We start from the raw sequence: 20,677 nt of genomic DNA on the forward strand, positions 1-20,677 counted from the left end.
TCATTAAAAAGGAATCAAGGAGAAGCTGATTAAATACAGCAGAAAGAAACAAAACTTTCCATTCCCTTACTTTTTCCTTGACACGTTGCACTTCATTTGAAGCCTGCTAATATACCAGCCAAAAGAATTGTAAGGGCCTGCCTGGATTCTTTCTTAATACAATGGTCATGGTTCAGTAGTTAGAATCTGTATAGAATTAGCCAGAGACATGGACGAATGGAAAAACAGACTAAAAGGCTGAAAAATAGCACTTCTTATTCCTTAGAAAACCTCATCAACACAGCACAAGGAGTTTCTCTACTATTCTAAAAAATGATCACAAAATAGCACACAGAAAATAAAGACATGAAATGTCAGAGCACTGCTTTTGCCTCGAATTTCAGAGCTGGCAAAAACTCAGGTCAGTGTTTCTATGCAAGTGCTTTCCTGCTGAGATTTTTGGGGCAAACTTCATGTTCACTGCAAAAGCAGCTTAGAGCAGAATTAGCACAATGAGCTGTGACACATCTTGTCCCATTTTTCCAAGTTCTGCTTCAACCAGCCATACCTGACAGCTGGAACCAGCAGCACCACACACTGAATCCAACCAAGGCATGTGGAAATCCATCAGCACAGGCCCAGGAGGTGCTAATGAAGGTGGTGTGATCCCATGGAAAGGCTGCAGGATGTTTCACTGCAGCACAAACCATCCCTGCTAATGCAAGGCAGCTCAGCCTCAGAGGATTGCTCACCCCACAGCATCTGACTGCAATCCACAGAAATCAATAAGGACAGCACAGGAGACTTAATGGAGTCACTGGCACCTTTCCCATTTCAGGGCAAAGTCCTGCTGAGGAGGGGTTTCTTTCTTCTCAGACTTTTGTTGTTTTTGGTTTTTTTGGTTTTTTTTTTGTTGTTGCTTGGATAGCTAAAAGGTTTTCAAAGACAGAAAGAAGCATCAATGTCTCGTGAATGTGGCTTATGTTTGGAGGAAAAACTCAACACACCAGAGTGGAGATTGAGAGTTGGAGGTTCCCACCCAGGTCTGAGCTCTCTGTAACAGGAAAGAATTGTTCTGGAAGTACAGGAAACAGGGAGTGGGGGCCCACACTGAGTCTGTGTCAACCATGACAAGCACATAACTCCTACACTGCTGCCTTCCTGTGCAGATCTTGGCAGAAAAATAAATAAAAAATAGATGTGTGGGAGGTGATTCATGTTATTTAAATCTATGGGAGAAGTTGCATGTGTATTCTTTGGAAAAGAGAGCAAGGGTGTATTAGTATCCAGTGGGGTAATGACACAAGAGATGCTTTAGGATTCTTTGAAAAAATAGGATAAGAGGTGATATTCTCATGCTGGGGAAGGTTCAAGATCTAAAAGAAACTTGCTGGGAACTTTTGAAACAAAAACTCATCCTGCTCTATGGACAAGGCAGACGTAACAGTTGAAAAGAAATCTGTTCTGTTGAATTCTGGCTGGTGCAGTTCCAGGAACTCCTCACCTCCAGGTGCACTATGGAACCACAGAATCCTCCTGCTTGGAAAAGCCCTCCCAGACCATGGAGTCCCAGCTGTGCCTCATCCCCACCTTGTCACCAGCCCAGAGCCCTGAGTGCCCAGGTGTTCCTGGGACACCTCCAGGGTTGGGCACTCCAAACCTCCCTGGGCAGCCCTTTCCTACTCCTGACCACCCTTTCCATGGGGAAATTCCTGCTGATGTTCACCCTGTGACTCCCCTGGCCCAGCCTGAGGCTGTTCCCTCTCCTCCTGTCCCTGTTCCCTGGAGCAGATCCCAACCTGGGGCTGTCCCCTCCTGTCAGGGAGTTGTGCAGAGCCTCAATGTCCCCCCTGATCCCCCTTTTCTCCAGGCTGAGCCCCTTTCCAGCTCCCTCAGCCTCTCCTGGTGCTCCAGCCCCTTCCCCAGCTCCATTCCCTTCCCTGGACATTCCCCAGTTCCCTCCATGTCCTTCTTGTGGGAGTGTCCCAAAACTGGACACAGCATTGGCCGTGCCCTCTGCATGGATCTTCCATTGGACACCAGGGAAGCAGCAATTTTGAAAAATAATAATGGTACTTATTTATCTGAGATCTCCAGTCCTGCCTCTGCCTTATCTGCTGGCCTTCTGCTGAAAACCTAACCAGTGTCTAACTCCTAGTGAGCAGTCCTTAATTCCATACACAACTCAGTCAGGGGTATATTGTTAACAAAACTGGGGTACAAGGTCTGAACCTACTTCAACTAGAAGCTGACTTCCACCAAAGAAATACAGGGCTCATTTTGAAGCTTTCTGGCTTAACTTCCTCCATTTATTCATATACTTATTTACTGGAAAGAAAGAGAGGAGAGCACGAGGGGAGAAGGGAGGGAAGGAATCCTGGGACAGCACATGCTGGGCTGTAAAATGCAAAAAAAGGTTTTTCAAAACCGCATGTTCTAAACATCACCTTGGAGTCCCACAATAATAAATACTTGATATTACACTGTGAGGGTCTAACTGCCAAGTAACTATAGCAATGGACAGAAAAGCCTGTCTTTGGAAACATTCCCTCCTGCCTTAATTTTTCCCTGGGGTGGGGAAGGGGTACAGAGAATGTGCTCTAGATCCTTAATGGATAATATTTTCCAGAGCCCCCTCTGATCACTCAGTGACTCTGGGATTTAAAAGCAGCAGAGTGATTTCTCCAAAGGAAGCTGAATGTTCAAAACAATTATCCTGAACTATTCCATCCCCTTGGAAAGGGTTAATGCACCAGGTCCTGAGGTGAGGCTGTCAGGATACATTGAGGCACAGCACCACAACCCTTTATGAAGTGCCTCACAATCCAGCTGCTCCCCACTGCTTCCTTCATCCCGAAAAACAGCATTTTCCAGGGAGCCCAACAGCCTGAAAATGAGTAAGTGTGAAGTGAGACTACACTGGCCTGCACTGAGCATTTGTTTTTGCCAACAGAAGACCACATTTCTGGGTTGCTTTTAAACACTGCCTTCTGGAATTTAATTTTCAGGATGAAAATTAAAGAATTATTTTGGAGGCTTCAAGTTATCTTTCCCCTCCTGATATTTTCCAGAGCTGTTTGGAAACGGGAGGGTGGAGCTGGCACTGCTGGGGCAGTGGTTTCAGAAAGCACTTCTGTAGCTATTTGGGGAAAAAACTGCTGGATCATGTTGGTATTTTTATAAGTAACTCAATGCGTGGCTCTATTTTGGATACCAATATGCAGCAATGCAGACTGATTTCAGCAAATTGCAGGGGGAGGAAGAGAAAAGGAAGATCCCCTTACAGAACAAGGGCTGCCTTCTCCAGGGAAACCTCTTGGACCTGCAGGGGCTCAGTTTAACCATGTGCCTTTTAAGCTAAGTTTTTAAAAGCCATCTAATTTTATAAGGAAGAGAAAATAATGGTTAATTGTGATTGTTCCATGATATGTGAAGGAGTTGAACCAAACCAATTAAAAGTAAAACTCTTCCATTGTGACTCTAGATCAAAACCAGTTGTACTTTTAAGATAAATTAAAGAACTAAACCAACAATAACTTCATCAAATTTTTGCCAACTTCAAGAATTTCTCACTTCTGTTTGTGGCTTTAATCTGTAATTGACTTGCAAAAGAACTTCCAGTTTTATGAAGCAGCAGAGCCTCCTCCACTCAATAAAGAAAACTGCCAGAACTTGAAGAAATCAAAACAAGTAATCACAGCTAAAAATTGCCTCACAGTGTGAATGGGGACATTAGTACTTGACAAACACCCTGGGTTTTTTTTCACAAGGCTCCTAGAGAATGCCTTCCAGGCAGCCTACACACCATTTGTAACACAAAATTCATTACAGTAGGTTTGGAGACATTCACAGTTGCTGGCTCCACAAAGCTGTGGCACGCTGCAGGATGGGCTGAAGCCCCAGAAGTCAGTGGGAACCCTTCCCACAGCCACTTCCTCTAAATTAGGAAATATATCTATGTATCTATCAGGGTGAAATTCTTCCTTGTGAGGGTGGTGAGGCCCTGGCACAGGTGCCCAGAGAAGCTGTGGCTGCCCCTGGATCCCTGGCAGTGCCCAAGGCCAGGCTGGACAGGGCTTGGAACAACCTGGGGTAGTGGAAGGTGTCCCTGCCCATGGCTGGGGGTAGAACTGAATGAACTTTAATATTCCTCCCAACCCAAACCATTCTGCAATTCTGTGATTGTCATTATCGACCTATTGTGTAGAATAACTTCTTGACAGAACGATCTTGCTGAGATCATTTGGCTCCTTTTCTCAAATAAACAATAATGTTGGGGGCCCAGGTTGCTCTTAAAATGAGGTGATTCCTGGGATATTGATAGGGATTGACAACAGCTGTCACATACCTGTATCTCATTTCAGGCCCTGAAGAGCAGCTGAGGCCAGGCAGCAAAAACCACAGAATTATTAGGGTTGGAAGGGATTTCTGGAGATCATTAATTTCAACCTCCCTGCCAAGGCAGGAACACCTGGAGCAGGTGACACAGGAATGCATCCACGTGGGTTTGGAATGTCTCCAGCGAGGGAGACTCCACAGCTCCCTCGGCACCTGTTCCAGTGCTCTGCACCCTCACGGAACGTTCCTCCTCCTGCTGAATTGATGCAGGAGCCGTGTGGGGTGTAGGAGCATTGCCAGGGAAACCCTGCACGTCCAGTGATGTACCCAACGCTGCAGTGCTGCCCTGCAGCAGAGCTGGGCTCTTACCATGGCTGAGGCGAGAGCCGCGCGGGCCGCGGGGCGGCAGGGGCGCGCCCTGCCAGGGCCCCTGCGAGGAGGGAGGGATGCTGCCATAGGCTGAGGGAGGACACAGCAGGAGCTCTAGGCGGGGAGGTGGAGCCCGGTCTTACGGGGGGAAACGGTGTTTTGGGCCGGATCCTACGGGGAAAAAGGGGATTTTGGGCCGGGCCCAAGGTCGGGCGCTGCGGCCATGACGCCCTCCTGACGGTTACCATGGCAACGACGGCGAAATCTCGCGAGATCTGCCGGCGCGGGCGATAGGTGGAGCAGCAGGTCTCGCGAGAGTTGCGCGGGAGAGGAGGTGAGGGGACGGGCAAGATGGCGTCGGAGGGCGACCTGGGTAGGAAGTGGGACCGGTGTGTGGCGGACTCCGCCGTCAAGCTGGGTAAGGGCAGCACGGGCCTGGCGGAGCGGGAGGTCCCGGGGAAGAGCGGCGGTGGTTCCCCGGGCTCCGCGGACTTGGGAGAGCGGCCGCCGGCGTGTCCCCGTGGCGCGGGGCCCACTGTCCCCCGCCGCCCCAGGTTCGCCTCAGAGCGGTTGTGAGCCCGAGGGAAGCTCAGGCTGTCCGGAGGATCCGCCCTCATCGTTGCCCCCGGCGTCTGGTAGAGCCGGTGGCTGCGGGCCTGGCAAGGTGACCTTGGCCGCGGGCTCGGACCCCCGCGGGCCCGCTCCCAGCGCTGCGCCCCGGCTTACCGCGCTCCGGGCGCTTTCACCGCGGCTACTCCCTGTGCTGGAGGGAAGAGGCTTCCGCGAGCAAGCTGGGCTCCGCAGGGAATCCGGGCGGAATGAATGGGCGGCGGGCAGGCTGCCGGCGCTGGGATTTGCTGCGGCGGTGGGTTTGGAGTCGCTGTGTGCAGAGCTGCTGGCAGCGCTCCTGTGCCGGGGGGCTGCGTTTGTTACCAGCGATCGGCAGCGCGACACGCTGAGGGCTGTGGCACGTGTCTCTTCCACAGCGTGTGCAGTGTGACATTGAGAGGCGCCGGCCGTGTCCCAGCCCCGTTCTGCCTTTTCGTCAAGTTGGTTTTTTCCCGTATTTGTTAAAGTGAGAGTTATGCCCATGCCTTAATTTTCTGCAGCAAACCATTCGCTGAGTACTGTGAGTTTTAGGGGTGGTGGTGGCGGCCGTGCTTGCCCTGTGACCGGCTGCACGGTGACACCAGGCAGGGCTTGTGGCTTCACAAAATGCGTGTACAAACCCACATCTTCAAATGCAATGTATAGAGAAATACAGTGTCTGCCATAAAAGATATTTGTTCCATGTTGGTGCAGATGTCTCTTTTTGAACCATTAATAGTATCTGGGAAATGTGGATGTTTATTTCTTGTTCCTGCACTGGCCTTCTTCTTGAAAGCTGATGGGCAACTCGGGGGTTTTAGTTGCCTAATACTTTTCCATTAGAAAAGATGTTTAATAATTTTAAGTAAACTGAATCTTCCATTGTTTATAACAGACCTTTGAAAAGTGTCAAGTGCTCCAGAGCAGTGTTTTTCCTTATGAAATTCTATGCAGGTTTGTCTGGCAAACGTATTTGGACATGTTTATGTTTCCATAGCATTGGTTGCTTTATCATAAAATATTAAGTATGCTGAATTATAAACAAGAACTTGTTCCACACTGCAGCTGTACATGTCAGAATCCTGTACATCCTCTGCCCTGGAGGCTGAAAGGAATGGATACAGAGCTGATTTCACAGAATCTTAGGCTGCTTTGTGCTGGAAGGGACCTTAAAATTTATCTCATCCACCCCCTGCCATGGGCAGGGACATCTTCCACTATCCCAGGCAGCTCCAAGCCCCATCCAGCCTGGCCTTGGACACTGCCAGGGATGGGGCAGCCACAGCTTCTCTGGGAAATCTGTGGCAGGGCCTCATCACCCTCACAGGGGAGAATTTTTTCCCATTATCCAACCATATCCTGCCTCTGTCATTGGGAAGCCATTCCTCCTTTTCCTGTCTCTCCAGGCCCTTGGAAACAGTTTCTTTACTGTCAGCTCCCTTCAGGTACTGGAAGGCTGCAATGAGGTGACCCCAAAACCTTCTTTTTTTCCAGGCTGAACAATCCCAGTTCTCTCAGCCTTTCCTCCCAGCAGAGCTGCTCCATCCCTCTGATCATCTTGGTGCCTCCTCTGGACTCGCTGCAGCAGCTCCAGAGTGCTGGGACAGGGCTGGGGCAGCTCTGCAGGTGGGGTCTCACCTGAGTGGGGCAGAGGGGCAGAGTGCCCCCTTTCCTGCTGCCCACACTGGGGGATGAGCCCCAGGCACAGGGAGTTTCTGGGCTGGGTCATGTTCAGCCCTCACCCAGCAGCACCCCCAGGTCCTTCTCCCCAGGGCTGCTCCCAATCTCTTCATCCCTCAGCCTGGATTGACCCTGGGGGTTGTCCTGACCCAGGTGCAGCACCAGCCCCTGCTCTTGTTAAACCTCATTGGATCTCCATGGGTCACTCCTTGAGCTTGCCCAGGTCCCTCTGGGCAGCCCTGTCCTCCAGGTGTGTCTGCACCACTTAGCTTGGTGTCTGTCACCTGCACTCCTGACTCTGCAGTGGGCTTTTCCTTTTGATTCCGTGTTATCTTCCATCCTGAAGTGGCAACAAAAGGAAGAGAACTGCTTTGCCTTGTGCACTGGTGCTCCAGTCTGAGGATTCCCAGTGTTGGCTTCACAAGGATGCTGAGCAGAGATCTGCCAGATTAATGTTCTTCATGAGACTTCCCAAAATCTCAGTCAGATTCATGTTTTTCATTAGACTGCCCCAGAAGGTCACATGTGCTGCATCTCCTTATCTTCACACCAAACCCAGTGGGATGGGCTCAGGCACATGTTTCTCTTCTTTTCTGCTTTGTGTGCTTTTCAAATTGGTCAGTGACTGAAGCATTTGTACTGGCAACCTCCTGCATGAGCTGTGTGCTGACAACACAAATTTTTCCGTGGTATCCCAGTGGGAATAATTGTTTTCTCTGCAGGGACATTAAAACCACGAGTGGTTGGGTTGTTTGATTTTGTAATATTACTGCAAAGTTTGCTGGAGTTTCCAATAAATTATCAAGGGTGGTTGTTGTACTGGAAAGAAAGAAGGAAAGAAAATATGCTTTTTTACTTGAGATTTAGTTGTGACATGGGATACAGGATTTGGTAAACATCTTTTTTGGTGGCCACAATTTCCTTCCCAAATGCTCCTTTATGTCCTTTTCAAGTGCTACAGCCAGGGAGATCTTCCCAGCCAATGGCTGGGGAAAAACAAACATTGTGATTAGCCCAGTATTTTCCCATTCCAGACTCCCTAAATAAAGGAAAACACTGAATTTCTGGAGTCTTGTATGCGGGACATTTCCCAGTGTCTGTGGGAATTGTGGGCAGATAACTCCTGTGGATTATTTTGAGGGCTGGTGGGACATGAGAAACAGAAAAGGGGGAGAAGGGGAGGTAGAGCTCTCAGGCTGCCTTTATTGGCAGAAATGTGGTTTGAATTCCAGCTGGGGCTGTGCAGCCTGTCCTTAGCCCACCAGGATTCCCACTATGCTGTGTCAGTCAGGGTTTGGCCTTAGCTCTGTTTGTAGTTGTGCAATACTGTTTCATTTGGAGACCAGGCTCCTGAAAAAAAAAAAAAAAAATTTGATCTCCTGCCACTAAAACTTCCAAAATAAATATTTATCTTTTGTTGCATCTTTTGAAATGCTGTATTATGTTTTCAAGCTCTTGGTCACTACCTGTGTGGATCCTGTAATTTAGTATTAACTTTTTCCTGTTAGTTCCAAGCAGAGGATGTTGTCAGGCAGTTGTTAGTTGTTAGAGGACGTTGTTAGGACAGTATTTAATTTCAAAGAGTTCAGTAAACTTTTTTATGCCTGTGCAGAACATTGAGCCATTGTTAAACGGAGCTTGTGGTCACCTCATTTTTATTAGAATGATATTTATTTGTTTTGCTAATGATGTGGCTGTATCAAGGTGGTTTTGTTCCTCTTCCATTGCAGATGTAGCTGTGAGCACCGTGTTTGTGTGCTGGGGGTTGGGTTGTGTTTTCTTGGCTGACCAGGGGGTTTCTGACAGACAATCCAGCTCCTGCTGGTTCTGGCTTTGCACCATCCTCAAGGCTTTTCACCCAGGCAGTCATTTAAATAATATAAATTTCTGTTCATTTTTAAAATTCTGATACTGATTTTCATGCAGAAAAGCTAATTGTTAATTTCTTACAGAAAACTTGTTTGTTTGGAGTGTGGGAGCAGGGACTTGAACTAGTGTGGCTTTCTTTTCCTTCCCAGCATGCAAACCTTCCTCAGCTGCTGTGTCCTCCCCAGCCTTCACTGCCATTTCTTCCTTTTCATCAGTACAGCTCTGCAGAGGGGTGATGAAGTAAACACTGGTGTGGTCTTCCTCTGTCCTGCAGGCTCCAAACCCTGTTCAAAGGGTTGGTTTGTTGGTTTAACTGATTGACAGCTCGTGGCTGTTTATTTAGAAAGACAATTACTCAAAAAAGATTGACAGAGGTGGTTTTATTTTGCTGAAAGGCTGTAATTTTGGACAAATTATTATTATGTGCTGTTTCCAGGGGACAGAGGTAATAAGGAGTAGTGTGGAGGAGAGGGAGGTTTTTGAGCCTGCATGTCTTGGTTTGTTTTGAGTCTGTTGTTGTTTTAAATGAGTTGAACGCTGTCATTTCCCTGATTCTGAAGGTAATCCTAAGGAAGCTCTTTGCTTCTTGTGTGTGTGAAGTTGCTGTGTTGAAGTTCATTTTTTTTCAGGAGAGAAATGTTTTGATGTATGTCTGTGACTGACCAAAATTCAGCCTGGAAGCTTGTAAATAACCCAGTGTAGTGATTTCATTTTCCTCTAATCCTCTGTTTTGACATCTGAAAATAAAATGCTTCTAATTTCCATTTAATAGGGATTTTTTTGTTTTTAAAGAGAAAAGGGCACTTTGAATTCTCCTGCAACTGTTAACATTATTTCTTCTGCCTTTCATCATCTGGCCTGCTTGAATAGCTGTTCTGTTAATGGCAAGGATGAAATTGTATTGTTTGTGTCATTCCACAGATTGGATATTTCAGGAAGGATCATTGTATGGATTGCAATGTCAGTATTTCTAAATAATCCTTCACATGGTTATGAATAAGATAAAGTCAGTCTATATAATGATAAAACTTGATTACACTTTCTCAAAACTGGATTAGACTTTGTCTAAATATACAAAAATCCTGAAATTCCTGTTTTGATGTGTTTTTTTGCTTGGCAGTTGTATTGTGGCCATCCAGTCTTAGCTACCAGGCCAGAAGGCTTGTTCTAAACTCCTTTGGGGTTTTGTTTTCAGTGCTGGAGAGCATGGATATTATGTGAGCACACAAGTGCATTGTTGTGTGAGCTTTGTTAGAACCCCAAGTTCTTTTTCCTGGTTGTACAGCAGATCCAGCTCTACGAGTTGTGTCTTGCACAGCCCAAGTCGTGTAAACATGGACTGCTCGTGGCTCAGGCTGTGCAGGGAGGCAGCACAGACAACAAAAAATGTTTTCCTTGGAAGAGGTGGGCAAATGCTGTTTTGAGAATAGGCTCTCAGTCCAAAATCTAACAGCAATATTTAGTTATGATGTTAGCAGAGCTCTGAATACAATGTCCATTTACAATTTAAGGGAGTATTATCTTCTGTTTGATTTCTTTAGAAATCCAGGTTTTCTCCTAACTGTGTTGTGCCCTGCTGTTCCCTTGGTTGGACTGAGTGAGTCAGGAGCTGTGCCCTGCTGGGGTGTGCCCCACCAGCTGTGTCACCTCTGGGTGGCCTTTGGAGCAAGAGAAGCTGAGAGAAGAGCTGTGACAATCCATCTGCAGCTTTTGCAAACCCCAGGCCTCCTCTGCTCCATGGGAAATGACCCAAAATGCCCTGACTTCCTGAACCTCTGCTTTAGTGCACTGATGAGATGGCAGCTCTGCCTTCTTTGAAGGTGGCATGCAATGGCAGTGCCCAGGGGAAAGGGACTGTAGCCAAGTGATATCCTGAAGTTTGGTCCTGGAGAAGTTACAGCAGTAGGTAGGAACAAGACTTTGGTGTTTTTTATATCAGAAGCAGTTTTCTGAGAAAATCCTTTCAGGGCTGCTGGCACATCCTTGGTAGTTATAAATGAATAGCAAAAGGTTTGAGAGGGATGAGTCTCATTTTCTCTTCATTCCTCCAGTGAGATGCCTCTGAAACTTTTCTTGCTCTCAGTTGTCTCTGTTCCCGAGCTGGGCCAGCAGACGTCAGTACTGGCCAGCTGTGCTGGGTGGGTGTGAAGCAGCAGCATTGCCAACCCTCAGAGCTGGGCTGCAAAAGCTCTGAGTGTGGTGTGTTTACTCCTGCTGAATCTTTCTTTTCAGCAATGTTACTGTTTTTATTAGCAGAACATGTAATTGCAGTGAGACAAGGTAAAGTCAGAGGGGTATTTTATGTGTTACAAGAATATTGTTGATTTCTTACACAGGAGTTTCTAAAGCAAGCACAGCCCTGATTTGTCTAAAAGTTTGGTGTAGCATTGATCACAGAATCCCAGAATGGTTTGGGGTGGGAAGAACCTTAAAGCTCACCCAGTCCCACCCCTGCCATGGCCAGGGACACCTTCCACCATCCCAGGCTGCTCCAGCCCCATCCAGCCTGGCCTTGGGCTCTTCCAGGGATCCAGGGGCAGCCACAGCTGCCAGGTGTGCCAGGGCCTGCCCACCTTTACAGGGGATTTGCACAATCCCATCGCAGAGCAGCTTCCACTCCTCTCCCCTTCCCCTTTTAAAGGAGAGAGAAAGCATTTGTGCCCTCAGGTCTCTCAGTTCATTCAGCAGTCTAGGTGTGAGATTGAAGTTTCTGGTCCAGTGTCACTGTGGTTCCTTGGGCCCTTGGTGCTGCTGCCTGTGCCTCTGTGAAGTGCTGATGTTTACCCAGGCTTTGCCTTTGAGCAGCACTTGGCCTGACCCTGACTGCTTAAGGGTGAAAGCAGCCCCTGAAAGCATGTTGGGATTTTGGATTAGAATGATATTTGGATATTAATATTTTGTTATTCCAATTTTTCTCTGTTACTACAGTCAGAGTCTAGTATAAAACAAAACTGTCTTTTTTCTGCTTCTTTCTTGAGTACTTGGTATATAATTTCACTGTGTTTTCTTCTAGTGTCCATGCTCATTTTTCTGTCTGCTCTGCAAACAATCCACACCACAGGGGAGATGGGAATGAAAGCTTCAAAGTTGGTGTTTGAAGAAAATCTGATTCCTGCCACTAAGACCTTGCAAAGAGTCTGCTTAAAATTAATTCTCTCTGTAAATAAGTGATTTCATGGTCTCAGATTTCTAACTGGTGCTAAGTGCTGCCCTGGTGTATGAAGGCAACTTCCCTCCACATTTTTGCAAAGCAATTCTTTATGTATCTTGTCAGGCTGGGATTGGAGGCTGAAGCTCTCAGTTTTATAGTGTGTGTGGAATGGCAAAGGAAAATAATAGTTTTTGTTTTGGGATTAAGTAATTGAAAACCTTCCAGCTGCTATAGTAACAGCAACACATCTGCCAGATGTCAATGAGCATATTTTAATCCTTCTATTTTAAGTTTCAAGCTATTGAAGCAAAGTACATGTAGGTGTGGCTGTGTTAGTAGCTGCCTCAGCCTGTAGCTACTTGGGTAGCCTAGGAAAGAACCGTGTAGTATCACTGCTGGAGCAACTGTTGATTAAATTTATAGAAAAAGCTTTTCCCAGATGTTCTTGTGGGGCAGGAGCCCATCCTGAAGATTTGTGTTTCTCTCTGAGACACTTTTATGATGTCCTGTTGGGTATACAGCACGTGCTCTCCTGCATGTTAGATTGATTGGAGGGACTGGGACGTTTTTCTTGGAAGGTGTAAGAGCCAGAAAAGCAGAAAGCAAACGTTCTGGTGCCTGGGCTTGCTGCCTAATGCCCATTCCGTGTGCCTGTGCCGCTCTGTGTGCCTGGGGAGCAGGGCTGAGGTGCCACACAAGTGTCCTGTCCCCTGTTGACACTGCAAATGAGTTTAGGCTGAAGTGATGAATGTGGGGTGGAAGAGGCTGTTTTTCTAGTTAAACATTTTAAACTGTCAGAGAAGGTGAAAAATGAGTTGTACTCTTTCCTGTGGCCTTTTCCTCCAAAGAGTCTGTCATGCAAGAAAGAGAGGGAATATGTGCCTGGCGTGGATCAAGCCCTTTGCTTTTCCATGTTCGTTTGTTTTTATTGTAAGATAAACCTTTCATGTTTGATTGTTATGAAGTTAAAGCCTGGCCTAGAGGTGCTGATCTTTAGGAGGAACAGCTGGAGTGTCCCCTGCTCAGGTGGGAGGCTCTTTGAAGAGACATGTTGCCTCTTTAAGAGGAAATGGAGCATGTGAGAACTTAAACCTGTAAAACTCATCATCAGCTCTGCCATTGTTTATCTCTGGTGTAACTTTATATAGAATTAAAGTGAAATGCATTACTTTGCTCCCTAGGCAAGATGGTTTTGCTCCCCCTTGGTCTTGGAGACACAGGAAATGACCACATAACCACAAATACTTTCTAGTGGAATGAAGATGAGTGACAAACTTCCCACAGAAAGAGGTTCTTAACCAGATGGGCTAATGAATTAAATGTAGCTGAAGGTTCTGGTTTTAAGTTAAACCAACTTCAAACTGTTCAAACCAAGTAGAAAAGAGCAAATGCTGTGTATGCAGTGGCTGCTGTGAGGGGCAGAGCTCGTGATTCTGGTGGACAGGGAGTGGTGATCACAGTGGTCTGGAGCACAGGCTGTGGTCTGTGCCTCTGTCAGGGGAGGGGTGACCCAAGCTGCCTGTGCCATGAGGAAAGCCAAGCTACTTTCTTGGCTTTGTTCCTCAAGTTGCCTTCTTGCCCAGGAGGCCAGAACCCATTGGCTGTCAGATCTCCTTCCTTTCTCTGTAACATTTTCATTATTAAAGCAAGGTCTTAGCTATCTTCCCATCATTTTTCTCTACTCATTGCCACTGTAGACTTCTTATGCCTGGACTAAAGTGCAATGATAGCCTCTAGAATTGCACAAAAAACAGGTTTACATGAAAAAGAACAATCCCTTCCAACGGGCAGTTTCAGAAAAAGCTTTCTAAAGACAGAGTAGTTTTTCCCTAAGTCAGTTGTGCTGGATCACATCTGTTTAACAGTGATGTTGGTGTGGGGGAAGGCCTAGTTTGTGTTTTAGGCTTAGGCTCAATTGCAGTTGACATAAATAATAAATTTTTCACCTTTTAAGTGTATCCTGTAGCTTCCCCCATGGCCAACAGGAAGCAGCATTGATGGCATGTGAGTGCAGCCCTTACAGAGAGGCTGTAATGTGAGAGAACATCTGAAGGAGGTGAAGAGAGCCCAAGATAATGATAATTTCTGGAAGTAAATTGAAAGAAACTTGTATTAATTATAGCTGCTTCCTTAGTGCAGGGTTGTGTTAAGACAAAACAGGGACCAGTTCAGCACCAGCCTGGTGAGAAGAATGTGGGTTTGACTGGTAACATGGAAAATGTGGTGACATTAGAAACTGCCCAGGCTATGCATGGAGATGATGCAGAATTTGTCATCCTGTAAATCATTTCTCATTGATTAGCTAAGCTGTTTGGATTGGCAGAGGGGATCTTCCCAGGGACAAGAGGGGCAGGACTGGGATCACTCCCTCATGGCAGGGCTGCTGAACTGGGCACTCCAAACAGTGCTGGTGTGATCAGAAAGAACCCCCACCAAATCCTGAAGTGCAGCAGCCCAACCAAAGCAGCTCCTCTGAGGGCTGTAGGAACAGGCTGGCAGAGGAGCCAGGCCAGGGCACTAAGGGATGGATTCTTTAGTGCTAATTATCATTAAAGGCATCAGCACTGTGGGCAGGCAGCAGCAGCTGCACTGCAGCAAAGGTGGGGCAGGAGGGCTCTGCTGGGAGGGGATGGGGGTTAGAAGGCTGAGCTGTGGCTCTGGATCTGTGGCCTGATGTCTCTTCCAGGCTGAACACTGCTCAGTGGGTCTGAAGGAGCTGCTCCAAGGAGTGTCTTTACTGTCTGCAAGGCACAAATCCCTGAGCTCTGAGCAGACAGCTGAGGACCCGAGCCTTTCCCTTAGCTGTGCAAATGATTAGAGTGCAAAGCTGCCCTTCCCCACAGCTCTGAAATGTCTGGGGGAGTGATGTCAGCAGCACTTGGCAGGCAGTCAGGGCTCTCTCTTCCTGCATGTTTTGTAAGCCTACTCCTAAGTTGTAATGACCTGGTAAAGTAGTTACCTCTGGCACAACTGAAAATCTGTAGTAAAATGAAAAGGGTTTTCAAACCAGCTCCCATTTCCAGCTCTCAGTAATTACTGACAGTGAGGTCCTGACACAGAGTGAACACGAGGGGCTTTGCTCAGTTTGTGTTTGTTCTGTCCCAATATTCAGGGGTTTATAATCAACAAAAAACCTGGGGCTTAAGGTGTGAGGTGCTGCATCCTAATGTACTGAGGATGCAAAGTATTTTTTGAGTTTTGTTCTTCAGTAGAAGCTAGCAATGTACTTTTTACAAGGAAAAAAATTTGAAGAACACAAGGAAACTTGAAAAAAAAGAAACATCATCCTGTATGCCACGAGGGTACAGGATTCCTGGGCATTGTTCTGGACTCAACCCACTTACTAATGCATTCAGCAGGATCATGTGCTTTTAGGAATCTAAAAAAAGGATGTATTTTAATTAACAAACTCAGCATATTTAATTCCTTGTATTGAAAGGAAAGAGTTGAAACCCATAACAGGATGTGTTTGCTGCAAAATAAACCTGAAGCTGTTTTGGGTTTTTTTTTAATGACCATATGCATGAGTGATTTTTTTTTTTTCCTTTTTGAGGCACTTCCGTGCCTTATCTAAAATTCTTCTCTTCAATGGACATAATTAAAGGTAGAATTTGCCCACTCAGCTGCAAGTTTTCACTGTGATATTTATTGAGTTCTGAGAGGAGTTTTACAGACTTCCCTGACATCTTGCAGAAAATCATAAGCTCACCTTCCAAGGAAAGCAAAAAATTATTTTTAAATACGCCCCGAGTTTTTTAGCAGTGCTGAGTAATTTTATTTCAACTGCTGCAGTTATTTCTATGTGTAGTGTAAGGATGTGAAAAGTCATTCACTCCTAATGTGTTTAAATATGCTCCATAATGAATGTTGTGGATGTGAAAGATAAGCAGCCTGGAGCTTTCTTTGTAAGGTATAGGGTAACACAAAGCTTCAAAGTTCTGCTGCCCTCAGGACACACATTGAAGCAGTTAAAGTAGTGAGATAAATGAAATACAATGAGATATTCATCTGCAGAATCTGAAGCTCAAGGACACAATAAGTTTTCATTTAAGTGTTTCTCATTTGCTGACAATGAGCCAAATAAATTTTAATTCCACATTGTAGATGGTGACAGAAATTCAGGAATGTTCCCTGGGATGATAGTCTGGTTTGTTTCCCAGATATTTCTGATAATGTACTTATTACATATGTTGGGATTCTAATGTGAATTAGCTGCTTACAGTTATTTAAGAAAACAAGAATTGTTTTTTTCAGGTTTGTTATGTATGAACTCTCTGATTTGGTGTGCTGAACTAACATGTAGTCTGATGTTCATACTCTGATATTCCTGAGTTGGAGTAAAGAATTACTGTGAAGAACTAAATAATTTTTCATTACTTTGCTTTATCCTTATCCTCACCCACTGCATTTCTTCTTACAGGTGCTGGATTTGGATTAGGAATTGTTTTCTCAGTCATCTTCTTCAAAAGTAAGTACACTGCATTAGTCTTGGCTGCCTGCTTCCCACTTCCCATCTGTTGTAGGTACAGTTAGAAGTCTCTAAGGCAAGTAAAAGTTAATCAGCTTGTTAGACTAATTCTTCCATTGTTTGTCCTGTCTTTTCCATTCAAATGGAGTTCCCAAAACTTTTAGTTATGTGCCAAGGATGTTACCCATGGCACCTCCCTGAGCTCCTCCTGTGCTCAGCTCAAATCCTGGAATGGCAGGAGACCCTGAGCCAAATCACTGGAGCCATGTGTCTGGACACCAGTTCTGCCAGCCTTGCCTGGGCTTTAAAACTGATCTTAGTTCTTCAGCTGTGCTTTAAAACAATCATTTTCAGTAATACCTTGAATTCAGAGATTGCTCTCTGTTAAATTCTAAACACATGTTACTGTAGTGGGCTGGGTTGGAGGATTTAAAACTTGAAAATGCCTAGAATGGATCTTCTAGTAATTTGTTCTTTCTTGGTGCTTACAGAGCAATGTGTAACAAACAGCTTTCCTTGACTTTACTTTTTCCTCTCTGCTTTCCTCTTCCACAGGAAAGACATGGCCTATTGCATTTGGGTCAGGGATGGGGTTAGGAATGGCTTATTCCAATTGTCAACATGACTTCCAGTCTCCATATCTTCTCCATGGTAAATTTGTAAAAGTAAGTATCTGTGTGTCATGGTTTGACACTGGCCCAATGCCAGGCACCCACCAAAGCCTGGCTGACCCTGCCCTGCCACAGCTGGGCAGAGGAGAGAGAAAAAATTCATGAAGGGTTCATGAGTTAAGGACCAGGAGAAAACACTTCAAGGGCAAAACAAGTTCAACTTAAAGTTGCAACGTGAATTTGTTACTGACAAAATCAGAGGAGGATAATGAGGAGTAAAACAAGGTCTTGAAACACCTTTTTCCCCTCAGCCCCTCTCTCCTTCCCACCTCAGCACAGGGTGAGGATCTTGGTCAGTTCATCACTGAGGTTTTCTTCCCTTCTGAGACCATGGGTGTGTCCCACAGGAGACAGTTCTGCCTGCTAAAGGAAATAATAACAAGATTCTCCACCAAATAAAATCTTTGGAGAGCAATATAGACAAACTTGGATACAGCTGATCAGCATTGCCAGCTACTGCCCATAATCCAAAATTTGGCTTTTCTGGCCAGATTTGTTAACCTTAAAATGTGTTAGTACTCCAATTTATATCTCCAAAGAAAAGCTGAAATGACATGTGGCTTCATGTGAGTGATAAATGCACTGCTCACATGTTCTGAGAGAGCATTATTCATTCAAGGATGCTTGTTCCTAGGGATGCTGGGCAGCAGAAAACAGTGTCTGGTCACCCTAGGAAGGGATTTTATTGGGATTAAGGACTAATCTGGGGCAGGCTGGTCCTTGGAAGCATGAGGTAACTGGAAAGACACTTCAGATGCCTGCATGGCACAAAACAAATAGTTTCCAGTGCACTGTCTCCATGGCTTTCTCTGGCACAAAGAGGCTGAGAGAAGGAAAATGCAGATGAGGCCATCTCATGGTTAATGTCATTAATTCCCTCCAAAATGTCATGTCATGGATAATGGCTCCAGGGTTATTACAACAAAATTATTTCATTTCTCTTGGTCAGGAACATGGAAAATATTGTTGCATTATCACTCATCTGTTTTTTTCCTAGAAAAAGTCTGTTATAACTAAACTTTGTAGGATTTCCTTTACAAAACTGACTTCTGTTCAAATGCTAATGTGTCAAAATGATAGAATCTGCAAAAAAATCAGCTTTATTAGAGGGAAATGTAGATTAACTTGGTCAAAATAATTTCTAGTTTTCTGAGCATGTCAAGTTAACAGAATCACAGGAGAACTCAAATTGGAAAGGACTTCAGGGAGGTCATGGGGGTGAGCTGTGAGGTCAGACCAGGTTACTCAGGTCTTTACCTGATTGGGATTATTCATTCTTCAGGATCAAGTTCTTAATTCTGAATCCTGAGTCAGAGTGACAGAGGACCTTCAAGGTACTGAATAATCAGGAGATGCCAGAGTGACTTTGCAGCTTTTGTGGCTGTAACTTGGCTCATCACACTGCCCATCCTTGGGTAAAATTTCATCAGGAAACCCCAACACCAGTGCAGGAGCCATTCATCTAGACTAAAGAATACTAAAGTGCAGAAGAGTTTGTGGTCAGAATATTCCAAGGGCTTTTTAAGTCATTTGATCAAGTGGTTTTCACTGTGACTTCAGCAGAATTTAAAATCAACATTGTCACAATTATTTCAAGGTTTAGTGTGAATTACACAGCCTAGAAAATGGAAAATATCCTATTTTCCAGATTATTTAGCCTGTTACCACCCAAACCTCACAATCCTGTACTTTGATAGGAATGTGGATTTATATTGATGTGCAAGAACACAAGAAGGCAACTGCAGGCTTTCCTCTTGCTCTTTGTGGCTTTGATTTCTCTTCAGCCTGTGAATAGTTAACTTGAGCAATAATGTGGGGTTTTTTAAGTACCAGTTTATCAGAATGGAGGGTTATGCATGAAAACATGGCATGCTTCTGGCATGAAATAGCTGCTTAATTCCTCCATGTACAACCTCTTGCTTTAGCAAAGGATGAAAACATTCCTTACCCTCTGGAAATGTCACAGAGCTCTGGGACTTGCTTTACATCCTGCAGCACCTTCCATGTAAGGAACCCAAATGGCTTTTTAATAATAGAACCTTCTTGCTTTATAGGAACAGTGACTAATGGCTGAGACTATCCCAGTGGGAAGGAAGGAGAAATCAATGATTATTCCTCAGGAATACTGAAGTGCCCCTGGAATAAGCCAACATTCTTCAGTAACGATCACCAGTAACTCTTTATACTCCAACAAACTGTTTCTGTCTATGAAACAAAGTTCTGATGCTTGTTTTGTATGGTGTGTGAGAAGTGCAAGGAAGACCTCTTCTGGGAAATAAATAAAAGAAAATTGGCCTTCTCTGGTGTGTTGACTTTGTATGTGAGTGAGAGAGAGGGAGAATGGAAGGAGAGAACTTCATTTGGAGTAGCCAGCAGCTGGGACCACCTGGGCCACTGGGAGAGCTCCTCAGCACAGCCAGCCATGCTGTGTTCCTCCCCACTGCTGAGAGCAGCCCCCATCCTGCAGCAGTTCAAAGAAGCATTCCCACCTCATAAATCACCCACTAGACCCCTGCTGCTTGGGCCGTGTTTGGAGAGGAATATAAATACTCCTGTGTCCTGTTTGAACAGTTGCCCTTTCAAATTGGAGGTTTGTCCTCTCAGAAGAGGCAGAATCCAAAGGGGTGAATCCAAACTGTGTGATGGATGCAGCAAGGCCCTGCTGTCTCTTGTAGCTTTGGGTCATGGAGTGACCCCTGTTTGAAACCTCCCAGGATAGTGGGTGAGTTAAACACATCCTCGTGCCATCTGGCTCTCAGCTTACCTTCTAGGCTGATTGTTTTTGCACCCCTCTTCTGTGGGGAACAGAGAGCTTTCAGTGTTTGGGAATGGGTCACAACTACTTAAAGCTCTTCATTGCCTTGGCAAGACCCTGCTCTAAGCACTCCCTTCTTTCCAGCCACCCCAGCCCTTGTGCTGCCTTGCTGCTCCTTGTCTGCTGCTCTTCCCTGGCTCAGGAGCTTGTCTGCACTGCTGCTTCACTCAGCACAACTCTAGCTGTGGAGATGACTCTCGAGGTTCTCTCTTTGTCCCACACTTGTGTGATGTCCATGCACAAGGAATGAGTTCATGTCAAGAGGGAAAGGGAATTGCTTAGGTTGATGCAGAACTTCCCTTTATTGAAAGCCTGTTGTTCTGCATGGTGAGTGCTGATAGATGGAAAAGTGACAGAACAACTCCTGTTCTGCACAGCGAACAAGAGAAAGGAAAACAAGTTGTGTGAGTTGTTTTTTAACCATGCCAGGAAAGGAAGGGGATGCACTGGTAGGCTGTAGCTCAGAGGGCTTGAGAAACTCCCCTTGCAGGCCTGGGGTGTGGGTGCTGCTGCAGCCCTGCACCCCCAGCTCTCCTGTGCTCTGGAGGAACGTGTCGAGCTGTGCCCAGAGTCAGCAGAGCTGCACAGCTCGCCTGGAGCAAAGAACTTGTGAAAAAAATAGCTCCAGTGCCAGAGCAGCATTAGGACTGTCAGAGCATGATACATCCAGGACCATTGCTCCAGCATGTCCTTGTTTTTCCACCTCCTCCCTTGCCGGACTGCATTCATCAGTCAGGTCAAAACAGCTT

At 45.8% G+C, this 20,677-nt stretch overlaps 1 protein-coding gene across 1 annotated transcript; it reads left to right on the forward strand.

The window, feature by feature from the left end:
- Positions 1-4,980: 4,980 nt before the first annotated feature.
- MICOS10 (mitochondrial contact site and cristae organizing system subunit 10) lies at positions 4,981-19,412 on the forward strand. Its single transcript, XM_056508072.1, has 4 exons — positions 4,981-5,104; positions 16,395-16,442; positions 16,998-17,107; positions 19,168-19,412. The coding sequence occupies exons 1-4, from the start codon at positions 5,038-5,040 to the stop codon at positions 19,174-19,176; spliced, it is 234 nt and encodes a 77-aa protein (XP_056364047.1). The 5' UTR covers positions 4,981-5,037; the 3' UTR covers positions 19,177-19,412.
- Positions 19,413-20,677: the final 1,265 nt, after the last annotated feature.

The sequence above is a fragment of the Oenanthe melanoleuca genome, chromosome 21, assembly GCF_029582105.1.
Source record: "Oenanthe melanoleuca isolate GR-GAL-2019-014 chromosome 21, OMel1.0, whole genome shotgun sequence".
Classification (NCBI taxonomy): Eukaryota; Metazoa; Chordata; class Aves; order Passeriformes; family Muscicapidae; genus Oenanthe; species Oenanthe melanoleuca.

Bases quoted from the DNA above. Each gene is read 5' to 3' on its own strand.
- MICOS10 (XM_056508072.1), top strand. From the start codon at position 5,038: ATGGCGTCGGAGGGCGACCTGGGTAGGAAGTGGGACCGGTGTGTGGCG. The intron at 5,105-16,394 runs GTAAGGGCAGCA...TTCTTCTTACAG, and splicing joins GGACTCCGCCGTCAAGCTGG to GTGCTGGATTTGGATTAGGA. The intron at 16,443-16,997 runs GTAAGTACACTG...CCTCTTCCACAG, and splicing joins CTCAGTCATCTTCTTCAAAA to GAAAGACATGGCCTATTGCA.